This window comes from Lacerta agilis, chromosome 7, assembly GCF_009819535.1.
Source record: "Lacerta agilis isolate rLacAgi1 chromosome 7, rLacAgi1.pri, whole genome shotgun sequence".
Classification (NCBI taxonomy): domain Eukaryota; kingdom Metazoa; phylum Chordata; class Lepidosauria; order Squamata; family Lacertidae; genus Lacerta; species Lacerta agilis.
The window spans coordinates 83894767-83920447 of NC_046318.1; the positions used below are offsets into that span (position 1 = coordinate 83894767).

At 48.4% G+C, this 25681-nt stretch overlaps 1 protein-coding gene across 1 annotated transcript in view; it reads left to right on the forward strand.

Moving 5' to 3' along the window:
- The first annotated feature begins 842 nt into the window (after positions 1 to 842).
- The window catches only part of ZC3H3 (zinc finger CCCH-type containing 3), a 237882-nt gene continuing 213043 nt past the window's right edge, over positions 843 to 25681 (forward strand). Inside the window, exons 1-3 of the mRNA XM_033155958.1 lie at positions 843 to 998; positions 2101 to 3499; positions 4895 to 5091. Of these exons, the coding sequence (XP_033011849.1) occupies positions 953 to 998; positions 2101 to 3499; positions 4895 to 5091 (1642 nt within the window). The 5' untranslated portion in view covers positions 843 to 952. The remainder of the gene's footprint in view (positions 999 to 2100; positions 3500 to 4894; positions 5092 to 25681) is intronic.

Here is a 25681-nt window from a genome sequence, read left to right on the forward strand (position 1 = left end):
GTAGCCAGCGATAGCCCTCCATGCATTTGCCCAGCACTCTTTTGTTGTTGTTTAGTCGTGTCTGAATCTTCGTGACCCCATGGAGCAGATCACGCCAGGCACTCCTGTCTCCCACTGCACTCTTTTAAATCCATCCAAATTTGGTGTCCATCGCTGCCTCCTGTGGCAGTGAGTTCCACAGGTTAACTCTGTGTGCTGGGTGAAGAAGGACTTTCTGTTATCTGCCCGGAATGTGGCAGCATCTCAGCTTCGTTGAATGTATGGGACTCCTGGCAGCGAGGGCTACTAGCCACAATGGCTGCTAGCCACGACGGCTATGTTTGCCGTTCCCAGCTGGAGGCAGCACACGTATGTAAGTGCTAGTCTCTGCCTTACTGCGTTGCAGGCGGTTGGACTAGATGACCCTGGGGGGTCCCTTGTGGGTTCCCCCTGGAGGCACCTGCCTGACCCGCGTTGAGAACAGGACTCTGCCTGGAAAGAGGAACTGCCTGCGAGCCTCACGCAAAGCGTGGAAAGCGCAGCTACGGGGGCCACGCAAAGCACACAGAGGTCAGTCAAATCCAAAGCCGGAGCGCCGCAGAGTTTAATGAATCGCGTGAGAACACTTCCGGTTCTCAATCGGCAGTGCCTGAGGAGGGGATGATGGGCGAGTGGGTGGCGACAGCGACCAATCCCGAATACCCTGCGTAGGTAGAAGCATCGCCGGTCTCGTTCGGCGCCGCGCTCCTTGCGCGTCCCCACATTTCGTATCGGTGCTCGAGTGGAAACCAGAAGTGTGTCGCCGCACGCCTGGCTCATAAAAAAAGGAAACCTGCCGGCGCGCGGGGTGATGACGTACACGGAAGCGGACGGACCTGCGGGCCTGGAGGCGGCGCGCAGCAGTGACGTCCGAGGCAGGTAGGCGAGGAATTGCCGGCTGAGGCAGCAGCGGGAAGAGCAGGAAGAGCCGGGGATGGAGGAGAAGGAGCAGCTGAGGCGCCAGATTCGCCTGCTTCAAGGTGAGGGACCCAGGCGTCCGGGGGTGCCCCCCCCCACAAGGCCCCGAGGGGGGAGGGGTCCGAGGGTCCGGGGAGGGGGCCCTGCCTGGCTGCCTGTGGGAGCGCTTCTTCCCGGGCTGCCTTTCCTTGCAGGCACTCGCTCGCCTCGGCGGCGCTTGAGCTCAGGTCCCTGCCCCAAGGGGATTACTATATTCATCATCATCATCATCATCATCATCTTCTTCTTCTTGTTAGCCGCTTTGAGACTCCTTTGGGTAGTGATAAAGCGGGATATCAAATCCAAACTCCTCCTCCTCCTCCTCTTCTTCTTCTTCTTCAATACGACACATTGATATTATTATCATTACTACAACATTAGTATTATATGTTTCAATATCATAGCAACACTAATGGCAGTTTTAATCACAATATTGTGATTATTATTTATGCCTTGTCTTCCTCTGGCTCAAGGCGGCTTACAGATAAAATCAAGAACCGTTGAAAACATAAAAGGAGGGGGGGGCGGGGATCCAGTAACTGAAAAACAGATTGACATTGATGGAATTAAAGCTATATATATATATATATATATATATGTATAGGTTGGCATCTGTTTTTCTTGGGAGACGGTGGAGGAGAGAGCCTTTGGGGGGTCAAGTTAGTTAGACAGTTGAAGAGTTACAGCGCCAGCTGCGGCTGTAAAGACTGATTGGGGAGAGACATGTTTTGTTGCAGGTGAGGCAGCTGAAGGCATCCGGTTGTACTGCTGCAGATGCACCAGGATGTTTCTTTCCTCTCTCTTTTTGGGCTAGCTTTTGGAGGTTATGGTTATGGTTAACCAGCACAAGGTTGGAGCAGTTAGGTTTAAATGTATTTGAGTTTGGTTGAAGATGATTATTATTTTTTTTGTATTGTAATGGGGCTTCATATGTTCTGTTCGTTCAGGGGGGACAGATTATGACTTCTTACAGGCAGGGCTGCATCCCGCAGAAACATGCATGATGCTGATCTATGCAGGATATGTCTTGGTTTGGAAATGAATAGTGTTGCAAATCCTTCAAGGTACTGCTGGAGGGATGCTTGAAGGCATAACTAATGGAATCTTTTCCTTCTCTCCTTCTAGGTCTCATCAACAACCATAAAAACATCCATGGGAATACACCAATTGCCCCACCTGCCGCAGCACCTCAGTGGCAGAATCCCAGGCCGCCTGCCTTTAGCAGCCAGGGTGCTTTCTCTGCTAGTTATTCCCAGCAAACCCAGAGAGGTTTTCAGCCTCGCCAGAGAGGTCATAATGCCTGGAGAAAGAAATATTCTCTAGTCAACGTCCCGCCTCGGCCGGCACTTCGTTCTGGAACCAGCGTTTCTGCTAGTGCTTCTTGGACCAGCCTGAGCCACGCAAGCCCTGAGGCAACCGAGCCACAGGCTGCTCTCTCAGGAAGAAGTGTAAGCCTCAGTGCAGATGGCAATATCGTTGTGGGGGTGCAGGCTGGCTCGGCAGCGGCCATCACTGCTGCCCCAGGATCCCATCTGAGCTCTGCGGCAGCAACAGAAGGTCCAGCTGCGTCTAGGGGATGTGTGAGCAGGACGGCTTGGCCTTCGGGTGTTGGCTCGAAAAAGACTAAAGCACTGAGCGCCTCCACCTCGTCTCACTCACTGCATTGCAAGGCCCTTGCTAAGGCGAAGGTTGGCATGCCTGCTGGGTGTTGGAAGGGGCCTTCTGTCCAGGGTGCATCGGAATTGGCCCCTGACTTGTGCAGGACTATCAGTGAGAGTGCTGTTACGTTGAAATCTGAGCCTCAGCAGCAGCCTCTGACATTGCCTGATCATAAAGCGAGTGGTCTGTTAGTGAAGAAGAAGCCAGCACCAGAGGTTCCCGCCCTGCGTAGTTTGCAGCAAACGCTTGCAGTGACGGAGAAGCCCAGCCTGCTGAGGCTTGCTGAGAAGTCTGCTGCTGCTTCAACTTCGGAAGTCCCTTCAGCTGTTGGGGTGAGCCTCTCCAAGGACAAACATTCAGCACCTGCTCTCCAAGGAGCTCCTACCTTGCCGGCCTCCATCAAGTCTCCAAAGTTCAGGAGAAACAAATACACGTGGGTGGCGAATCCAAGCAAATCCCCCCGTACTGTGAAAAAATGGGCTGCACCCAGAGCCTCTGAAAATGCACGCAAGTTTGCTGTGGGTGCAGAGAGAAGTCCCAAGTTACTCCCAAGGGGGGAATTGGGAGCAAAGCAAAAGAAATCCAACCCGCAGTCCAAGCTGGGGATTTCTTCCAGCCTGTACAAGTGGAAGGCCTCCAGTCTCCCGCTGTCTCCTTCTCCATCCACCTCTGCATTCACGTGGCAGCGTAAGGAATGTGTCGGGCTTGGAGTTTCTCCCCTTGTGGGAGCTGGCGCTTCCCTTCAGACTGCGAGACGTGGGTCTCTTGGTCACGGCAACCCGAGATCACCCTCTGGGAATAGTGGGTCTTTTAGTTACAAACTGAAGAGCCGGACCAAAATCATCAAGAGGAAGGGAAATGTCTGGTAAGTTACTGGTTGCGTTGGGAGAAGTTCTCAAGACTTTCCCCTATAGCAGGCATGTTCAACAGGTAGATTGCAAGATGTCAATGGTAGTATGGTAGATCGCGGTCGATCGTGTGATGCTTAGCGATCTCCCCCCCCCCCCCACAAAAAAGCTAAACAACTTTGCCTGTCAGTAACGGTGGGGAGATCACGGCCAGTATTTTTATAATGTGAGTAGATTGCAGTCTGTTGGGAGTTGGACGTGCCTGCCCTATAGTAAAGCTTACCACTCCAATGCAGCTGCTGGGGCACATGAAAACACTTGTTTTTGCATTGCAAAGTGTGGAATGAGCTCTGTCAGGGCCTTGGGATGAGAGTTCAGGTGGATTGTATGTTTGGGGCACTAGATGTGTCTGGGTACGTAAAGCAGCGAGCAAATTCAGGACAACTGTGGGATCCACTCTAGCTGGGAAAACACTTCCCAGTTTTTTTTACCCGATAGATTCTAATTTCTAGCAGTTCATATAGTACCTGGATCCCGCCCCCGCCCCCCGGCCTGAAGTCCAGAGTCTTGGGTGCAACTTTCTGCAGAGAGAACCCAGAAGGGCCTGTACCATTTCAGAATGCAGGTATTGGGAGTGCATGAGTGCATTATTCCCCACATCAAAAACATCCTTCCTATAGAAAGCTAGCATGCCAGGGTGAAGGATTGTAGCCTAGGCTATTCCCTGGTGTGCTAACTGTCTGTGTGCATGGAACATTCAGACAAGTGATTCATCGCCTGTGTGAGGTTTCATGGTGGTTGACTTCAAATAACTACTCTTAAGTGTATTTTGTAGTTCTTTCTTGTGGTCCCTAGTCCATAACCCTCTGCTTCCATGTATTCCCCCCCCCCCCCCGATGTTCTTTGATTCTAGCTTTCAGGGCTAAACACGTAGATCAGATTTTGCACAGTTTCTTCCACAAAAATCAAGTAACATTCAGTCTGCTGGTGCAACTTATTGCAACTACAGAACATGAGGTTATGGATTATTTGTCCCCCTGCACCACTTTTTAGCTGGTACCTGTGATTATTTTACCAGCACCTCTCGGTAATGAACACTATACTACTGAGCAGTATAAATATGCAGAACATATAACTTTCATTGGATTTGCTTTTTGTAAGATAGACCTGGAAGATGGAGCTGTCAGTGGGTGAAGCTCCATTTATCTGTGAGCGTATTTGAGTCACCTTTCTCTATGAGGTGGCAGGGTTGAACCATTGCTGCAGCTGACTGGAGCCTGATCACATTAAAGGGGGTTTTGGTTTAAAACTCCCCCCCCCCCAATGTGAGACTGCCCTATGAATCTGCTCATGGTCCGAGTGTGATGTGCTTGAGGACTACACCGTGGTGACTGCTTTTGTTGTCCTTCCAGCTCCCCGACTGATAAGAGGAGCCCGTCCTTCCCCACCGTGCTTCTGAGAAGCCGCTATTGTCTCAGGAAAAGGAACTCCCCTCGAGGAAGGGGATCGCCCACTGCCAGGAGAGCCGGATCCAAAGGCCTGGTGCAGATTGGCAAACACAGGCTGCGCCGGCTACCGGCATCCCGGACCCACCTTTTGGCCAAAGAAGGTAAGAACAAGCTTGGAAACCTGTTTCTTAGTTTGCTGTTGTGCTTTTTAATACACCAGCGCCTTGTCCTGGGAACTGCAAGGGAAGTCCATCCTGTTGGTCTGGTTCGGAGAAGCATGGTGTTGGTTGAGATTCTCTCTCTTGCTTTGGCCAACTCTGCTGGAAGAGTTGCAGACCTGGCTACAAGACTCCTTTCCCTAACGAAGATTTAAAAACTGGATTGTGGTTGCATATATTGGTCACTTGGCCTGGCCTTTGTCCATGGCCTCTGTGTGAGGTTTTTTTTCCTGGAAAGCCGGCGGCGTAAACCACCCACTTGCTTCTCCAGCCCAACTGGACCATAACGCGTTCCACTTCTTTGAGCATTCTGTGCCTTTGGCATGACTTTTGAGCCGACTGGCCCCCAAATGGCAACTAAACATTTCATTTTGGTGACCATGACCCTTGTTTAAAGAGCCATTTCTCTCCTAGCTTACATATCTCAGTTTCTAATACCGGCTTGGGGTTGGGGTGCTGTGGGAGGGAATGGGGCTAGATTGCATTTTACTGATTTGTGAACTTCCTAGTTGGTATGGGCAGGATAATGTTATGAAAAAAACAGCCTCCTGCTATCTGGCAGTGTTTTGGGTTAGGAGTCCCTCTGGGCCCAGTCAGCATCTCGAGTGCCGGGTTGATTTGAAGTAATCGTGTACGCTTATTTACGGTATAAAAAGTCTGGTGACGGGGCATTATTATTTTTTAGATTAAAAAATGCTGACGCGTTGCACACAAATGCCAGAGTGCCTTGTTTGCTTGTTAAAGGGTTCTAGAAATTGTTCAGGTATCTCCAGGATGCTCAGTTCCTCAAATGGAATTAATCCAAGTAAATGTTGTAAAGCTAAGCCTAACATCCTTGAGCAATTCGAGGTAGTTATGCACTCTTTAACGTGTTTGGCAAAGTTTAGAAAATTTTAAAAACCTAGTGTAGTTTTGCTTTTAAGGAGAAACGACTGCATTTTGTAGCGCGTCACACATTGTCGTTCACTTTCTCACCGCTGTCACCCGTGTACGTGTTGATTTATCAGCAACTAAATAGGGGGCATCTTATACATGGGGGTGTCTTATAGATGGAAAAATACAGTATATTATAATGTATTTTTGCTTATGCTTATTAATATCTTCCAAGTTGCTTGGGGGCCTTTTTGTCTAGCAAGTCACTTAGTCTCAGATTATTATTACACCATAGTTTCCTTTTTTATGGTCCCAAACAAGAAGCCTTGGTTGTCAGCAGTGGAACAAAGCAGGATATCAAACCAACTTTAAACTGTAGTTAAATATCATGCCATCTTCCCTAACTGGTCATCACAGCTTTTTGCTTTAGACAAAATGGGAGCAAACCAAAATGTTGCGTGACCTCTGTGTATGTGCAAGTTGGAAGTTGGTTGCCAGACCTTTGTGTTGATAAGTTCAATGGGTTGAAGGGGAGCATTTGGATTTATGGTGGCTTCAAGAGTGTGCAGAACTGAATCCTGTGTGTGTTGCTTCCCGTTGGGCAAAACGGGACATCAGTGGGGCTCCATTTCACATGTCGCATTGTCTTCATGGATGCGGATGCAAGCCAACTTCCGGTCCAGGCCATCCCAAACCTCTGATGTAACGCGGTGTGAACCGATCCACTGAGACTTCATCTGGGCTTGTCTAGATACTTGGGTGTGACTTTTGGGGCAGTGGGAGGCTGGCATAACCTGACTTCTCTGGCAGACATGCCAGATCTTGGTAATTCTGTGAATCGCCTGCTGTCTTATCGGGCAGGCTGTTGTGGCGGTTGGCCAAGTGGCAGGTGTCCAATAGCAGGATAGACTATTGACAGCAATATATTTTGCTATTTTAGAGTGGGCAAAGACCCACCTCCTCACCCCCCTACCTCCGCCTGGAGTTGCAGAACGGTTTGTAGAGGCAGACTGTTAACAGATGATTATCTTTCAGTGCTGTATTCTGGACCGGCTTAGATGATGACTGTTCAGGTCTCCAACGAATTGGAGATCTTGCCATTCAGTAATTGCAAATTGGGCATGTGCTGCAAGTCTGAAATTGCCTGGAAACCTTTGCTCGAGATCCAGCATCCTTATAAGACACTTTTATACGTTCCTCTTGTTTGTGTGCACGAGAGTCACATCCGGAATGGTGCACAGACCTCGAGGCAGACCATTTACTGGGGCAGCTTGCCTGGCTGATGTAGAGCCTCATCCTGCCTGGTGCTTGGTGCTGGGGGTGGGGGTGGGGGGCTGCCGCTGGCAGCCGAGGGTCTGGGCCCCCGGGGGAGTCTTGTTTCTTAATGAAACAAGTGGGCAGTGGCGTGGAGGGGAGGTGGGGGCATGTTCGAGCGGCCGGGCGTTGTGAACCTTTCCTCACCCCAGTAAAATCAATGCTGTGACATTCCCTCTGCTTCTCCGATCGCTCGTGTCGACTCTGCTGACATCTGCTGGAGCTTTCGGTGTTCGGTACAAGACCCGGGCATGATTCTTTTGAGGGTTTCCCTTTAATAATGAGATAGAGCAAACACTTTGGCGCGGTGCTGCTGCTGCTGCCTCTGTCTCCCACCTTCCCCCCCTCTAGTGTCGCTTGCTAGCAAAGGCTCCCTTGCGTGTGTGTGCGCAGGCAGCTGCTTGCGGTGTTTCCCAAAGGGTGCCCGTGGGGGTGTGACCCCCTGCTGTGGTTGGTGCCCATCCAGAGTCTTGGGCTGACAGCCACAGAGTCGGGACACGACCGTCCTCCTTCCGGCAAGGGCTCACGTGACGCCTCCTCCCCTCTGACCTGTAGAGGGCAGTCTTGCCCCTTGCATTCTCCCTCGTCCACCTTTTTCTGGTAATTGATTGCCTAATTTCCTCTTTATGTGAAAGAAAGCAGATATCAAGTAATTTGCAGCAATAACCTGCTAATGCTGGGCCAGTATCAAAACTCCCATGTTCATTTCAAGTGGCAGATAAAACACTAATATATAATTATCCTTGCAAATTGGATTGTTTTAAATAACCAAAAGACTATGGCCAGGAGAAAACTATCCCATTTCCCTTGAGTTAGTATTGCGGCATAATTGCTGCGTTCAATCAATTTCCTTGGCATTAGAAATTCCATCACAATCAACATTAAGCTATATTCATTGTGATGGCTAAGAGCCGGGCCATTTCTCCTCTTTTCCTTAACTGGCAAAATTAATCAGGGAAAAGATTTTAAACATTTACCCGTGCGAAAGAGGTCAGCTCTGCCACTATATTGCTCAGCAGATAAGGGGGCTAATAAAAAGAAAATTGAATTACTAATGATCGCCAGGAACCGAGTATATAAAACCTGGCAATCGCCCGCTTCAGGAGAAAAGGAGAATCAATTTTCTTCGGACAAGGTGTGCTCATTTTTTATTTTGGCGCATATTATCAGCGATTTAATTTGAAAGCGCATAAACAGGAGGAAACAGTTAGGAAATAATGAGCCCGAAGGTGTAAAGTGCTACAGGATATATGCTGTACACAATTTATTTGGCACAACAGATAATCACTTTAATTGAATTCAAAACTGCATTGTTCAGCAGTGTGGCCTGCCTCTCTTTGCCCGTGGGGAATTGCAGAATATTACAAAGGTGCCAGAAGAGCCGTGTGTTTTTCTGTGTGTCCCTCCTTTGTAATGTCCCCCGCAAGGCACAACTGACGTGCCTTCGTTCATGCGTGGAAGGATGCAGGCCGCTGATAGTGTAATATTTAAAAGGCAATAGAAGCCTTCTCGGCTTCGAGAGCGTTTGGTGCCAGGGAGCTGCAAAGTACCCAGCTTCTGCCTTGATGGATAACTTTTGCTCATGGAAGGATCCGTGTGGAGCAGGGAGTTGGCTCCCCCCCCTCCCCAGCTCTCCATGTTCCTACCGTCCTGCGCATCTCGAGTAGCTCTGCGTGACGACTGCAGGTCATCTTTCCCGCTTTCTAACTCAGTCGCATTGCCAAATCCAATATCCAGATATTGTGTCAGAGCTTTGAGGAGCCCAGGTTATTTTCCAACCTTGCCACTGGGCCATCTGATTGGGAACTCGTACGAAAGGACGGTCGCGGTTTTGGCAATCGGTGGGGAGGGAAGAGTTGGTTCTGTGAGCTTTCCCCCTCCCAGTCAAACTCAGATGCCTACGACCCGGTGCACTAGAATCCCAAACAAACAATGCTCCCAATTTCAGCTGAACCAGCACAACCAGGTGGTTGTGTGTCTCACCTTCTGCTAAGTGTACATATGCACTTACAAATACAGTGGTATGGCATGCATGCAGTTTCCCCCCGCCTTGCACTAAAGGCTCATGATGTCCCAGTTGAGAGCTGTAGGTTCAGGGAGCCTATGTGAAGGGAACAGAACTGAAAGTGCCAAATGGTATTTGGGTGGGTGGGCATGTGAAGCCCATAATTTGGGATTCATGTAAGCCTTTATTGGAGCAGATTATTAGATGCTTAAGAGTTCCAAAAAAAATGGATAAGCACAGAATGCTCGTGTCTGGGGAATCAGAGAGATCCACGATTCCTTTGCTGCAGGGACATGTCCTTTGGAAAGTGTAAATATGCAACCCAGCAGGAACATACAAGATACAGAGAGTGGAAGTTTGCCGGAGCACAGCTGCAAGTTGCATGTCGTGCCTTCGATTCCATGGGGCTGGCAGAGGAGACGAGGGATTGTGCTCTGTCTGTGTCACACTATTGTTAATTTCACAAGTATCTCTCCCCCCTCCCCCCTTTCAAGATCTGCAGTAAATGAGGATTGCTTAGGTTAATTACAGTTTCATGCTCAAGTTTTTAATGACGGAAGATGAGGGAGTGGAAATGCTCAGATTGCCGAGATAATATCTTGAAACGACGAGAATCCCAAGCTTTCTGTTGGCAGTGCGTCTGTGCAAAACGAAGATGTTATTTTCATGTGCATGGCTGGCTAATCAGTCTCAAACAGAAATGGGAAAGCAAGTCTCAATTCCATATTGAGCATATTAAAAGATGTTCACGGTGGGGTTTATATGGCCTCATTTTCGGAATTTCACTTCTGACCTCCGGTTGTCTTGACCTGATTCTGCAAAGGTTTTTCACCTGCAAACTTTCATGGCTAGCCTTAGTGGTGCAAGGAAGTGTCACTCGTTTTTTTCTGGTAGGATTTCTATTGCCTTGATGCAGACAGAGAGAATCCGCCTGCGAAAAATTTTGCTGGATCAAAATCTCAGGGTGTCAGTTCAGTGCACATAATAACAAATAAATTATTATTACCATTATTTATAATAATTATTACCTGCCCTTCACCCTAAGGCCCCAGGGGAGGCTGCAGCATTAAAAACAATTTAAAATAACCAAATGTGGATGTTGCTTGAGTTAGCAGCACATTATTTTCAGTGGGATGGACCTCTCACATTCTGGTTCAATTGGTCATAGGTAAATATGATTTTTTTTGTGCATGGCTAGAGCTGGATCAATTATTCATTAAAAAATATATATTAGGCATTTGTATGGCAGCCTAGAATCAAGTTCCCAAGGAGGTTGGCAGCAAGAAGAAAAGCAAATTAAAATACATACCATAAGATCCTGGTGTGTGAGAGAGGCTGAGGCATTCAAATATGGCTGTGTGGTTAGACTTACTTATTTTGGTTTGTTTTTAAAACCTTTATTTTTCTTCGTGCTTGTTGACCTTGTTGTCCAGGTAGAATCATAGAACTGTTGAGCTGGAAGGAACCATCTGGTTCAACCCCCTGCAATGCAGGAATCTTTTGCCCAACGTGGGGCTCGAACCTGCGACCCGGAGATTAAGTGAGCTATCCCAGGCCTGAAACCCAGGGGAGCTGCTGCCAGCCAGTCTAGACAGTACTGGGCCAGTGGTCCTACTCAGTGTAAGGCAGCTTCCTATGCTTACGCTCCACCTTTCCGTCCTTTATGGGAACGTCTGTTGTATCGGGTGCAAAAGTTGGCTTAGTATCGCACATGTCTCTATTCTTAGCGGCCTGTTTTTAGTCCTGCCTGCCTGGATACCTTCTGGCTCCCCTGCGGAGTTTGCTAACCCCCCACCCACCCTTGCCCTTGGAAAAGTGGAACTCTCAAAATGGCTACTAGCCGTGGCTCTCGAAAACAGGTTGCCTTTGCTTTAGAGATCATTATGCGGTGGAGCGATGCTGGAGCGTGCTCTGTAAAGGAGCTGCTTGGACCCCCCTCGCTTCTCAAAGTTGCAAAAGTTCACATACTTGGCCACGATCCCCAGCCGCTGCCTGCTGGGGTGACAGTGTTGGGTTTCCTTGGCACTTTACGGGGGACCGTTCCAGCGTGCTTAAGTGGCTCTCTCGGAAGGATGTTTTTGGAAAACTCTGCTAAGGGATCCTTTCGCCTCCTCCCTTCCCTGGGTTCTGGGTAATTCCCAAATACTGGATGTGTTGCCTTCTATTTTAAACATCTAAATTAATTTGATTTTAAACCACGTTTTCCTCCTCTCTGTTTCTATTGCTCTTCCATAAATCTCTTGGATGGCGTTTGTCCTCCTAGCGGTGCAGCAGCAAAACTGCTAGCACGTTTGCAAAGCTAAGCGGGGCCCAGGATGGCCTCAGATTCGTGTGCCACGATTCCTGCATTGCAGGGGGTTGGTCTAGATGACTCTGGGCCCCCTTCCAACTCTACAGTTCTATGATTCTGTTTCCTACATCTTGGCTGGCTTTCTGCCCCAGGCGCCCCTTGTCACTCTGTTGTAAGCCAAAAATGGCTTATCTTCCGAGTTACGCCAATAAAACTCAAGAGACGAGGAGTTAGGAGTCCATTGTTGTTTATTGCAAAGCAATAGGTTACAGTCGAATCTTTTCGCAAGACTGCAACCTCGCCCAAGGGTCCAGGCAGGGGTATTTATAACATTTCAAACAAAGGATTTCAATTTTAACCAATCATGTACATCATTACCTAATTTCATGTTTAATACACATGCGCAATAAGCATCGCTAACTAAACTTTGATTCTCACCATGATCTGATACATTGTGTTAATATGCATGTTGGGAACCTGTGTTACGTGTAGCCATTTATATACCATGTATCAACTTATGTCTAGGTTTGGGTCTAGGTCTAGGCAAACCTGGACAGCATCTTAAAAAGCAGAGACATCACCTTGCCAACAAAGGTCCGTATAGTTAAAGCTATGGTCTTCCCAGTAGTAATGTACGGAAGTGAGAGCTGGACCATCAAGAAGGCTGATCGCCGAAGAATTGATGCTTTTGAATTATGGTGCTGGAGGAGACTCTTGAGAGTCCCATGGACTGCAAGAAGATCAAACCTATCCATTCTCAAAGAAATCAGCGCTGAGTGCTCACTAGAAGGACAGATCCTGAAATTGAGGCTCCAGTACTTTGGCCACCTCATGAGAAGAGAAGACTCCCTAGAAAAGACCCTGATGTTGGGAAAGATGGAGGGCACAAGGAGAAGGGGACGACAGAGGATGAGATGGTTGGACAGTGTTCTCGAAGCGACTAGCATGAGTTTGGCCAAACTACGAGAGGCAGTGAAGGATAGGCGTGCCTGGCGTGCTCTGGTCCATGGGGTCACGAAGAGTCGGACACGACTGAACGACTGAACAACAACAACAATCAACTTATGTTCCAGCTTATGAGCTGTACAGTATCTTTGTGATTGACGTATTAGCTATCCTTCTGTCCCAGTGGGGACGGCATCTTGCCAAATCATCAGTTTACCATAACTTCTCTATTAGAAGCAGATTCAAGGATTTATAGGGGTTCACATTATCACATTCATTATGGCCCTTTGAGCCACTACCACAACTCCAGTCTGCATATTTGTGTTTTCACGGCAATGCCATTGTCCTGGCTACTCTCTCCCTCGAGACCACCTTCAACAAACGCCTTTTCCAGCATCTCTCAACAGTTGAGTGTCTTTTAAAGAACCCGCAGTGGCTTCAGTTTGGGATGAGTGGGTGCAGATGCCAGTCCCCACCTTCTCCCTGTGGAGTAGCCAATCTCCTCTTCCCGTTTCATTATTTCGTAGCGTCCATCATGTCAACAGCTTTCCATGGCGTTATGTCTCAATTGAGCAGAGAGCTCCTTTTGAACCCCAGCTTTGCTTACATGCAAGGTTCCCATATGATTTGCAGTATTGTACATTTTTGATGCCTTTCAGCTTTAACAAAGACCCCGAAGGTGGTTTGCAATAAAATTAAATTGAATGCTGTCCAACTTTGCAATTCTATGGTTCTGTGCTTCTATGGCTGTAGAATTAAAGCAAATAACCAAAATGGCTAAAATTACAACAATTAAAAGCCTAAAGGATTAAAAATATTGTTTAGGCCTGCCTAAAATTCATCCGAGATGGGGCCTGTCTCCCCTCCCTTGGGAAGGAGTTTGATAACCAGTGACTGGGCCGCTCCACATTCCCATCCACTTAAAGTAGAAGTGGTCTCAGCATTCTGGGTGCAAAAGATACATTGCAAGCTACTATCCAAAAGCATAGAACAGGGGTAGGCAACCTAAGGCCCGTGGTCCGGATGCGGCCCAATCGCCTTCTCAATCCGGCCCACAGACGCTCCGGGTATCAGCGTGTTTTTACACGACTAGAATGTGCGAAAGATTTTACTTTCTTGGGCTCCATGATCACTGCAGATGGTGACAGCAGTCACGAAATTAAAAGACGCCTGCTTCTTGGGAGGAAAGCAATGACAAACCTAGACAGCATCTTAAAAAGCAGAGACATCACCTTGCCGACAAAGGTACGGATAGTTAAAGCTATGGTTTTTCCAGTAGTAATGTACGGAAGTGAGAGCTGGACCATAAAAAAGGCTGATTGCCGAAGAATTGATGCTTTTGAATTATGGTGCTGGAGGAGACTCTTGAGAGTCCCATGGACTGCAAGAAGATCAAACTTATCCATCCTCAAAGAAATCAGCCCTGAGTGCTCACTGGAAGGACAGATCCTGAAGCTGAGGCTCCAAGACTTTGGCCACCTCATGAGAAGAGAAGACTCCCTGGAAAAGACCCTGATGTTGGGAAAGATGGAGGGCACAAGGAGAAGGGGACGACAGAGGATGAGATTTTTGGACAGTGTTCTCGAAGCAACTAGCATGTGTTTGGCCAAACTGCGGGAGGCAGTGGAGGATAGGGGTGCCTGGCATGCTCTGGTCCATGGGGTCACGAAGAGTCGGACACGACTGAACGACTGAACAACAACAACGGAATGTGTGCGTTTATTTAAAATGCATCTCTGGGCTATTGTGGGGCATAGGAATTCGTTCATATTTTCCCCCAAAATATAGTCCGGCCCGCCACATGATCTGAGGGACGGTGGAGCAGCAAGAGCTGTGACTCTTTCTTCCTGCAACAGTAATAACTATTACTTTTGATAATAGTAAAAAAAAAAGTTATTAATTGTTGCGATGCAGAAGTCCAAAGCGGTATATGAATATTTCATGTGGGGTTCTCTGTTTTCTCCTGTTTCTCTCAGCAACTCTGCAAAATTTTCTGCCACCCCCTCCTACATTAACCGTTTCCCTCCTGTTCCTTTTTATGCCAACTGGATTCTGGTGGAAAATATTCTGCAGGATCCTCAGAAGTTGTGTGGGATCGAAACACATACGTCCGGAGTTTATTCCAGTTGCAGAACTTAAGACAATTGCGTGTTTTGGGACTGCTTTTTTGGTGAGGAGGATTCAAGAAACCTTCCGCAGGGGTGTGACCTGGATCAGGGAGCAGAATTCAGCGAGAGAAAAGTTTTGTGCAAGTTCGTGTCTTGACGTCCGAACTGCAGTTTGGCGATACGTTATTTCCTGGAGGCTGCCGGTGCAATGAAATGCACGTTAGAAAATCCAGTGGGATAATTTTATCTCTGGGTTCTCAAATTCCTTGCTGGTCTAAACGTGAGTTTTCCTGATCAAAGCAGCTAACCTAGCATGGGGCTCTTCCCCGGTCTGGCTGCAAACGTAATTTTCCCTTGGCTGGATTTCACCATTGATTGGTGATCTTAATTTAGTGACAGGCTCTAAAATGGCCCCCATGTAATGCAGCTGTTTAGGAAGATATTAGGGTGGAAGCAATCCCCCCATGTTTTATGTGAAACGAGCTGTGTTATCAGCAAGAGAAATCAAGCATGTGAGAGACATGGTTGGGCTGGTGAGCTATTGGGGCCATCGCGGAGAGCGGAGGATTTACACTTCCGTCCAAACATTAACTGGGGTGTTTTACCATTTATCCCCCCACCCTTTCCTCCTGGTGTGTAAGGGGGGTGGCGGCTGCGATCCATCATTCCCTCCCTGGTGTTGTACTGTCTCTTGCATTTTACTACCCCAAACACCGTAAAAGGGCATCAGAGCAGTTAAATCCCAGAGTCCTGCTTTCCTAAGGAAAAAAGAAAACGCTGAATTAGGCAGGGAAGGAAAAAAAAAGGCAGCGACAGCGATACTTTAATCTTGCATAAATTATCAGAAGTGTCAGAGGCTAGCCATTTTATGTATTGTTAGAGCTGTGCTAATTAATTATTCCCGAATAATCAATGGTTTTTGACTTTTTAAAAACGTGGTAATGGGCCATAGTATATTTATTTCCAAAATGGCAGAAGTACACACATAGATTGGGTTGGTTGTGTTTTTTATTTTATGTGACTATGTTTTAATCTTGCTCCGCATGACTGGGGGGCGGGGGGGTTCATGTCTCAACACTGTAAAAGTGGCAAGCAAGAGAGGGCAGAACAGTCCACAAATTAGCCAAAAGTTATTCTAAATTCATCCAGTGCTGTGGATTGGATGGAGGGAATATGCAATGTTGGTTGGAGACACAAGCGTTCCTGGAGGCTCTGCTTAGTCTAGGGTAGCTCATCTTCGATAGGTGGGAACCCAGGGGTGCAGCGTACGTCCAGCTGCCTCCTGTTTGAGATGGAACTGAATGAGCTTCATATTCTTTCTGCAGCTTCCGGTTCATAGACGACCGTTTCACTTAATAGATTTGCAGTAGCTGCATCCCCTGGGTCTTTGCAACTTGCACGCCCGATCATTAACACAAACTGTGTATTTGCTCTCTGAATGCATGCCTGCTGAAGGAAGGGAGACAACAGGCCTCCAGCAGAGGCAACCTCCCTCCCACCCCACACTTTGCAGCCTCGACTTCAGAGCAGGCAGTGATGGCCACCAACTTAGATGGCTTTGGAAGACAATTGGACCAAGTCATGGAGGAAGAGAGGGCAATGGACCGCTACTAGCCATTGAGGCCTATACTCTGCCACCACGGTTGGAGGCAGCAATGCTTCTGAATCCCAGTTGCTGGAAACCACAGCAAGAAGGGAGAGGGCTCTTGTGCTTTGTGTCCTGCTTGCTGGTTTATCATTGGGGCATCTGGTTGGCCACTGCAAGAACAGGAGGCTGGACTAGACGAGCCTTTCACCAGATCCAGAGAGCTCTTCATAGGTCATTATATCCTGGTGTGCCTCTCCTCTGCACTACTGGGTGATACCCAGCTTTAGTCATACTTGTCGTAAGCCTAGTGCAATACATTCTGGTCCTTACTGTTGAGTATGCTGCATATACATACATACATACATGCATGCATACATACACGTGTGTATAATGCCCACACAAGATGCACCTGAGGATTCTCCCTGGACTTTGATACTTGGCTAAAGGAATCCACGCACCCTTTCCTGTGCTGAATTGGACAGGGGCGGTGTTAGAAACTCAGATATAAGAGCCAGGTGCCAAATGGCTCCTTAAACCAGGTTTACGGTCGCCAAAACGGAATGCCTGGTTGCCATTTTTAGGCCAGACACCTCAAAATCCATAATTTCACTATGACGTTTTGGATCCTGAAATTCGTTCTGATTGTGCAGATGAAATATCACAGATAGAATTCTACAGGATGTGTTGCTAGTGTGTGAAAACAGTCAAGATTCAAGGATCCCCAGGCATGCACCTCCAGATGGTGGAGACGAGAGCCCCCATTCTAGTGCCCGGGAATCTTCACTTGGTTCACACGTGGCCGACAGCCAGCTGCAAAATGCCCCTGGTGAATTTCGAACACTGGGCAAGTGTGTGTTCTCCCCCTGGAAGCACCTAATGTGCTACTGCTCTTGTGTCCTGACAGAACAGTCTCCTTCCCCAGCTGCATCCTACACTGTTCCCCCCCCTTTCCTCCTGAGTAGGGCAGGGGTCAAGGGCCATATTCCCTTCTGGGCAACCTTCCGAGGGCCACATGCAATTGTGGGCAGAGCAACAAATCCCAGTTCTACCTGTGTACAGTTGGACAGCTTCTAAGCACACTCGGACAAGCCGCTCTCTATTCTCCACCCAGGCAAGCAGAAGTCATTCTCAAGAGTCCAAGGATACATTCCAGCCAGGCAGAAACATTTGCGAAGGCTGTGAAGCAGAGGCACTAAGGTGTGCGTGCCTGGAGAGAGTCCTGGAGGTCTGCACTTGGACCCTGGGCCTGTTTGCCCATCCCTGGTGTGGTATGACCATGCTCCCCCACCACCCAAGTGCCAATGTAGTCGTGGTGCGCAGAGGTTTCTGAGCGTGTTGCTGTTAAACGCCCAACCAGCCCAATCCAATCCCATGCCTAGAAGTGCAACAAAGAGCAGATTGCGCCTGTGGCCTACGGCTGTATAAAATCCACCCAACAATAGAGCAGCACGGTCCATTGTCATGCAAATGCCTCCTGCACCACCAAAGATAGATATTTCTATTAACTTTGCTCATTGTGGAGAGCCAGTCGGATGCAAGAAAGACTCGGATGTTTCTCTCGCTACCCGGAGCAGGCGTGCAATCTTTTCTCTCTGTGTGCGCATTTAAAAAACCCACAAAGCACCTCCCATCCAGGGCGGCCTGCATCTGGTCCAAGCCTGGCTGCACCTCTCCTCTCCCCCACCATTACCATTTTTGCACCAGTCCTGCTTTGCACCGATTTGGTCCTCCAATGTCTTCCACACCTCTGCTGTTTTTAAAAGAAAAGTGCTATATTTTGCGTGCATGTGGGTTCATTGGTGGCTCCTGTCGGTCATCAGGAGCTGGAGAGGAATGAGGAAGCACCATGGAAGATAAAGGGACAGGTGGAATAGGCACCTGCTTCGCTGAGGAAGTGTTGGGGGGCTGTTTGTGGGTGCGTGGGAAGGCTGGCGTGCCTCTACCCTTGGGGCTAGGGGGCAGAGCAGTTCCTCCTCTTCACTCCTCTGTCTGGAGAAGTTTTTGAGGGAAGGTGTGTTAGCTGATGCCTGGATGCCGCAATGGCCACATAAACAAGAGAGATCTGGCTGTAAAAAGTAATGAAGAATATCAGCGTGAAATCAAGATGTTAAACTCCCACTTGTGACTGGCAGTAAATTCCCAGCCCACTGCGTTCAGGCCTCTTTCTTTTGGAAGTATATATATATATGAAAGCGGGCAGCTTGTTTTATGCTCTGTTTCATGGCGAGAGAGAGAGAGAGAAAGAGAGAGAGAGATGCAACTGTCTTTGGTCTTTTTCTGTTTCCTTCCTTCCCACTGTGATCACTCCCAGGGCTGGCTGGGTTAACAGCCAGAAGCACAGAAATTGGAGAGGGACAGACCACATATTGTGGCGCTTTGTCCTTGTGAATCTGTTTGCCCTGCCAGTCCAGCGCTTCTTAAGCTGTGGTCCAGGGACCAGGATGAAAACAAAGGTACCTGTTGCGTTTCCTCCCCTTTCTCCTCTCTCCGTTTCATACCGCTACTTACTTGAAGGGACAGCCTCCTTTAACATGTTCACATTTAGCCTGAAAAGCATTGCGCTTCTTCGCCTGGTGCCTCCCAGGCAGCTGTACCTGGTGATGGGAGTTGTAGTCTAAAAATATAGAAATTTGTAAGGAGACGCCATAGCTGCTTTTGTGTGTCTGTGTATGCAGCCTAGTATGGCTCCAGCTGATTCCCCACAACCCAGCGAATCATGAATGGCAGCTTTAAGTGCCAGGTTAAGGCACTTTCGTTTGCCTAGATTTTTTGGTGGTTTATTTGGATAATAACATAAGAAGAGTCTGCCGGATCAGACCAATGGCCCATCTAGTCCAGCATCCTGTTCTGTAATGGACAACCAGATTTGGGAGCTGATCACAAGAGCCCTCTCTCCTCCTGTGCTTTCCAGCAAGATGGATCAAACAGAGGCGTGACTTCTGGCCTATTCAATGGCGGCAGGGTTGCCCTTTCTTCTGTAGCTGAGCATTTTGGGGGTAGCCTGTTTTGGGGTTGTCCTACATTTGGTTTCTAATGTTTGCCAGGCTGTTTGTGTTTCATGAATCTGTACCGTAGGTCACTTTTGGGCGTCTTTTTTTGTGAAAAGCGGCAAATGAATGCCACCAGTACTACTTCTGCAACACTATGGCGTGCAAAGGATTTGCATATATGCCATGGGAGCGTGTGGCAGGGCTGAACCACGCCAGATTTCTACCCTGGCTGGCCTGCAACTCATGCCACTTGTCATATGAATCCCCGCTTGACCTTGTTCTGTTTTACTCGATAAATTTGCCTCTATTTATTTATTTTTTTAAAAAGCAACCAGCCTTTCCCAATCTGCATGGGGGGAGGGGAAACCCAGTCAAAACCCCTGCAACCAGCACTTTTGGAAACTCAGCTGCCGTGTCCTATTAGCCTCTTTCTCCGCGTGTCTCTTTGCATCTCCAGCTACTTGAGTAGCAAGCGAGTCGAGCTTCTGAGCCTCTCTGTCCTGTGACCCAAATGCAGCCAGAGACAATGGCTGAGCAAAGCTGCGAGGAGTAAACAAGACAAGGAGCTCGGTTATTTGGCGCAAGGCTTCTCTCACTGCCCATCGCACAATGTGTTGCTTGTTTTCTCAGGGTGCAATTCCTCTGGAAGCGGCCTTGCGGGTTCTTGCTTCGAAGCTTGTGATGAGCAGGGTGATCAGGGTGGATGGTCGGGGAATGGCAGGACAACTCCTCTTTCACAAAACTCTTCGACTGCCCAGTGTGCGTTCAGTCTGTTGATGGGCAGTTAATTCATGGCTGTGCTCACCTGTGTTAAATCTCCTGTTGCAACGAAAACAGGCTCATGTGGCACTTCAGAGAATAACTGGCTTGTCGTCTTCATCAGATGCATGCAGTGTTGTCAAAAGAGCATCACAGCAGTTCTGCGGGAGCGTGCCAAAGGCTTGCGATTGTGTCCCAGTGCCAACCCAACAGCAGTGTTCTACCTGCCTGTGATTCCTAGCATGGTATTTACAGGCAAGGGCTGTAGCTCAGAGGTAGAGCATCTGCTTTGCATGCAGAAGATCCCAAGTTCAAGTCCCTGCATGCTCCAGGAGAGCCTCCTGACTGAAACCCTGGAGAGCTGCTGCCAGTCAGTGTAGACAGTACTGAGCAAGATGGACCAAATGCCTGGCTCAGTATAAAGCAACTTTCCATGTTCTAGTGTCCCAAGACTGTTCATTGCTAATAAATTCGGTTTATGCAGCTTAGAGATCCTACTTCCGAGTCCCTCAAACTCAGGGCCTGACGCTTTGGGTGAGCTGTGTGCATGGCGAATGTGTGAAGTTAACTGTTCAGCAAGACAAGACTGAAGTACAATTTTTGGGGGACAGTGGGTGGGCGGGTGTGGGGGACTCCCTGGTACTGAATGGGGTAACTGTGCCCCTGAAGGACAAGGTGCGCAGCCTGGGAGTCATTTTGGACTCACAGTTGTCCCCAGATATAGGGGGCGTCTTATACATGGGTGCGTCTTATAGACGGAAAAATATGGTAAGTTCGTAACCGGAGGTACCACTGTACTGCAAATGTGCTCTACGTGGGGCTACCTTTGAAGGTGACTCGGAAACTACAACTAATCCAGAATGCGGCTGCTAGACTGGTGACCAGGAGTGGCCACTGGGACCATATAACACCGGTCCTAAAAGATCTTCACTGGCTTCCGGTATGTTTCTGAGCCCAATTCAAAGTGTTGGTGCTGACCTTTAAAGCCCAAAATGGCCTCAGCCCAGTATACCTGAAGGAGTGTCTCAACCCTCATTGTTCAGCCTGGACACTGAGGTCCAGCGCTGAGGGTCTTCTGTTGGTTCCCTCACTGCGAGAAGTGAGGTTACAGGAAACCAGGCAGAGGGCCTTCTCAGTGGTGGCACCCTCCCTGTGGAACGCCCTCCCTTCAGATGTCAAGGAGATAAACAACTGTCTGACTTTCAGAAGACATCTGAAGGCAGCCCTGTACAGGGAAGCTTTTAATGTTTGATGTTTTATCGTGTTTTTACTGTTCTGCTCGGAGCCGCCCAGAGTAGCTGCGGAAAGCCTGCCAGATGGGTAGGGTATAAATGATTATGATTATTATTAATGTTGTTTTTAGTGTGAGAGTTCTCAATTGGAGATTGACTTCCCTCCCACCCGATGGCTTCATCAACAACTGTTGCTGTCTGGTGGTGGGAGATTCTTAGCTGGAGCAGAGTTCAGGCATGGTGGGGTCTGCCAACTGGACTGGTGTTGTTGTTTAGTCGTTTAGTTGTGTCCGACTCTTCGTGACCCCATGGACCAGAGCATGCCAGGCACTCCTGTCTCCCACTGCCTCCCGCAGTTTGGTCAGACTCATGTTGGTAGCTTCGAGAACACTGTCCAACCATCTCGTCCTCTGTCGTCCCCTTCTCCTTGTGCCCTCCATCTTTCCCAACATCAGGGTCTTTCCCAGGGAGTCTTCTCTTCTCATGAGGTGGCCAAAGTATTGGAGCGTCAGCTTCAGGATCTGTCCTTCCAGTGAGCACTCAGGGCTGACTTCCTTCAGAATGGCTAGGTTTGATCTTTTTGCAGTCCATGGGACTCTCAAGAGTCTCCTCCAGCACCAGAATTCAAAAGCATCAATTCTTCGGACTGATAGACCCTCTTAATCACAGGTGAGCTAGCACCTGGTGCAGCCACTTGTTAGAGAGCTGTCTGGTTTATATTTGCACTAATGAAGGCCCAAGCTGTTTCTGGGCTGCTTTGTTTTTGGTTGGGGGCTCTCAGTGACAAATACGAAATCTCCCGTAGCAGTGGGAAGTGTTATTTAGGTTTTCTTTTCTTTTTTCTTTTAAAAAATATATTGACAAGCCCTCTTTTGTACTTGGAAGACTCCTCTGCTCCATTAAGTAACTCAGCCACTCTCCTGCTATGAATATTTCAAAGAAAAAGCAAAAGTGCCACATTAGTCATCCATTCAGGGCAGAATGGGCATTGATCCCTTAGAGGAGAAGATGGTCATCAGGCGAGTAATAGCAGCACTTACACAGGGTAGGCAACATCTTTTCTGGAGCTTGCAAAATACCCCCCTTCCCTCCTTCCTTCGCAGTACCACGGCCTGGAGTTCTCTGTGCTTGAGGGTTCATAGGTCATTATAGCTGACAGGCAGTTTTACTGAAGCCCCGCAAATGTTGTGATTAGAAATGGGATAAACAGGGCCCTTTTGCGTTAAACGGGCTCCGTTAGCAAGGTTCAGCCTGCAACCGAAAACCCTCTCACCCGGGTTGAACTCAGTGAGTCTGGGTATAGATTTGCACCATTGCATAGACTGCAAAGTTTCAAAGGTATCTGCAAAGGTATCTGAAGAAGTGTGCATGCACACGAAAGCTCATACCAAGAACAAACTTAGTTGGTCTCTAAGGTGCTACTGGAAGGAATTTTTTATTTTAATTTGTTTTGCAAAGTTTCAGTTCTAGGAAGGGCTGCAGCTGACTTGCAGAACGGCTTGCACACAGAATCTGCAGCTTTGCCAGTTAAAACAGTATTGGGGTGCAGGGATGAGAGAGAGTCTGTGTGGTCTGACCACTCTGAAGTAGCTTTGTATGTCCAGACTTCAGGGAATTAGGAAGAAACAAAGGGATGGGGATTGTCAAACTTTTTTAAAAATATTTTACCATATATTTGCATGGTGGTGGTGCTCCTGTTACAACCCACCTTGCACCAGCTGCGGCCACAAGTGAGTGGTTCCAGACCCACCAGTTGAAAACCGGTGCCCTAGAACACACAAGCTTTCAGTGTTGCGGACCAGAGTGCATCTCCCCACCCCCACCCCCGGCCTGGCCATCTCTCTGCCTGCTGAATTCTTCTGATTTTCTTCTGGGTTGGATGATTCCAAAGTGGTTTTCTCAGCCGCCCTTTTAAAAGCTCTTTTGCTTCCGTTCCTCTCTCTGAGTTTAGGGAAACTTGCTTACCTGGCAGATTGGAGTTGTTGTTGCTCAGATGCTACTCGGAAGGGTAATTGGTTTTGGTCTGAAATATTTACTGGATGGGAACATCTCTGTGTCTGTCCTAGAGGCTCTTGCCCTACAAAACATGGTCGGGGCACAGAGGCTGATGGGGGACACACTCTAAACAGCCAAGAATTGGGTTTCATCAACACCCAAAGGGAAGGGTAGCATCAGCAGGGAAGACGAGGAATAATTGGGCTTTCTCTGCTGCTGGAACTGCTGCCCCCACTGCTTATTTCTCAGTGAAGCTCACTGTATAAACTTTGGTCTTAGTCGTGACCGTGTGTGTCTTTCAGGGAAAAGGCAACTTAGAGAAAATGAGGGGATACCACGATCACTTGCATCCTTTTCAAAACCAATCCAAGTCAAGTTGAAAAGAGACCTTTGTCTGGAAGAAAGATGCCATATACAGTTAGCCCATCTTTAATGGGTGTCTAAATGGCAGGTTGCACCATGCACCTATTGGGTTGCAGCAGAGGCTACAAACATTTTTTGGGCCAGCGGTCACATATCGAATCCCGGGAAAGCGCTGTGGGCGCCAGTCACAAAATGGCTGCTGCATGGATGTGGCATAATGCAACCCAACTGCCCCATCTAAAAAGAGCGAAAAATGAGGCATGCTGGAAAATGGTGCGAGCATGCCTCAGAGATGCTTGCCTGGCAAAAACATTCCTCTTTACCCAGGCCTTTGGCCATGAAATAATCTATGGCCTGTTAAAGCTTGGGGAGGGGGCTGTTGTTGTTACCATTTTATTAGTATGCTTTTCATTATGTTTTTATTATTGATGCTCTGTAATGTGTTTTTAATTCCGTGCATCCCCCTGGGACCTTTTGATAAAGGGTGGTACAGTCATACCTTGGATCCTGAACGCCTTGGTACTTGGACGTTTTGGCTCCCAAACGCCGCAAACCTGGAAATGTGTTTTCCGGTTTGCGAATGTTCTTTGGAACCCGAACGTCCGACGGGGCTTCTGCGGCTTCTGATTGGCTGCAGCCGTGCCTTGGTTTCCAAAAGCTTTGGAAGTCGAACGGACTTCCGGAACAAATTCCGTTCGACTTCCAAGGTACAAATGTATATAAATTGAATAAATAGTGAATGAATAACAGCAGCCAGCCTCCCTCCCCAGCTGGCTCTGTTGAGAAGCCCTGTTTCGATTGTGCGTCCACCCCTTCTCCGCTCCTGCCGTGCCGGGTTCCCCGAGCCAAAGCAGCCCAGCAGCTGCGAGGGCTTCCGGGCCACTGCCTGGCATGTGCCTTCCCCCTTGCCTCTCCTGCCTGCTGTGCCTGCTGCCTGTCCCTCCCTGGCCCTTCATCTCCCTGGAAAGAGTGTTACGTTTCCTGGGAATGTGGCCACTCCATTCCTTGGGAATACAATTTGAGCGATGATCTAATCCCTGTACCAAGTGAAGAGTCATTAGCAGGTTCTTTCTTACTGCAGTTGGTAGCGAGGGAGCCGTGGCTCCCGGGATTCTGCTCATTCCTGGGTGTTTTCTCATGCTCCAGAATACCAACAGGTGACGCTCTTGGCAGCCGTGGGACGGGTCCATCAGGGGCAGAGGGGGCCTTAAATCATTCAGCACTGCTTCCTCCCCTCCACCCCCTCGTTCCAGGCATCTGGTCTGCAGAGCCCACTAACTCCAGGAATTGAGTATATATATATGTTGGTAGCTTCGAGAACACTGTCCAACCATCTCATCCTCTGTCGTCCCCTTCTCCTTGTGCCCTCCATCTTTCCCAACATCAGGGTCTTTTCTAGGGAGTCTTCTCTTCTCATGAGGTGGCCAAAGTACTGGAGCCTCAACTTCAGGATCTGTCCTTCTAGTGAGCATTCAGGGCTGATTTCTTTGAGAATGGATAGGTTTGATCTTCTTGCAGTCCATGGGACTCTCAAGAGTCTCCTCCAGCACCATAATTCAAAAGCATCAATTCTTCGGCGATCAGCCTTCTTTATGGTCCAGCTCTCACTTCCGTACATTACTACTGGGAAAACCATAGCTTTATCTATACGGACCTTTGTCGGCAAGGTGATGTCTCTGCTTTTTAAGATGCTGTCTAGGTTTGTCATTGCTTTTCTCCCAAGAAGCAGGCGTCTTCTAATTTCGTGACTGCTGTCACCATCTGCAGTGATCATGGAACCCAAGAAAGTGAAATCTCTCACTGCCTCCATTTCTTCCCCTTCTATTTGCCAGGAGGTGATGGGACCAGTGGCCATGATCTTAGTTTTTTTGATGTTGAGCTTCAGACCATATTTTGCGCTCTCCTCTTTCACCCTCATTAAAAGGTTCTTTAGTTCCTCCTCACTTTCTGCCATCAAGGTAGTATCATCAGCATACCTGAGGTTGTTGATATTTTTTCCGGCAATCTTTATACATGGGATGTATAAAGTATTAAAGCCCTCCTCCCCACAATTCCTCATCATGACACAAAC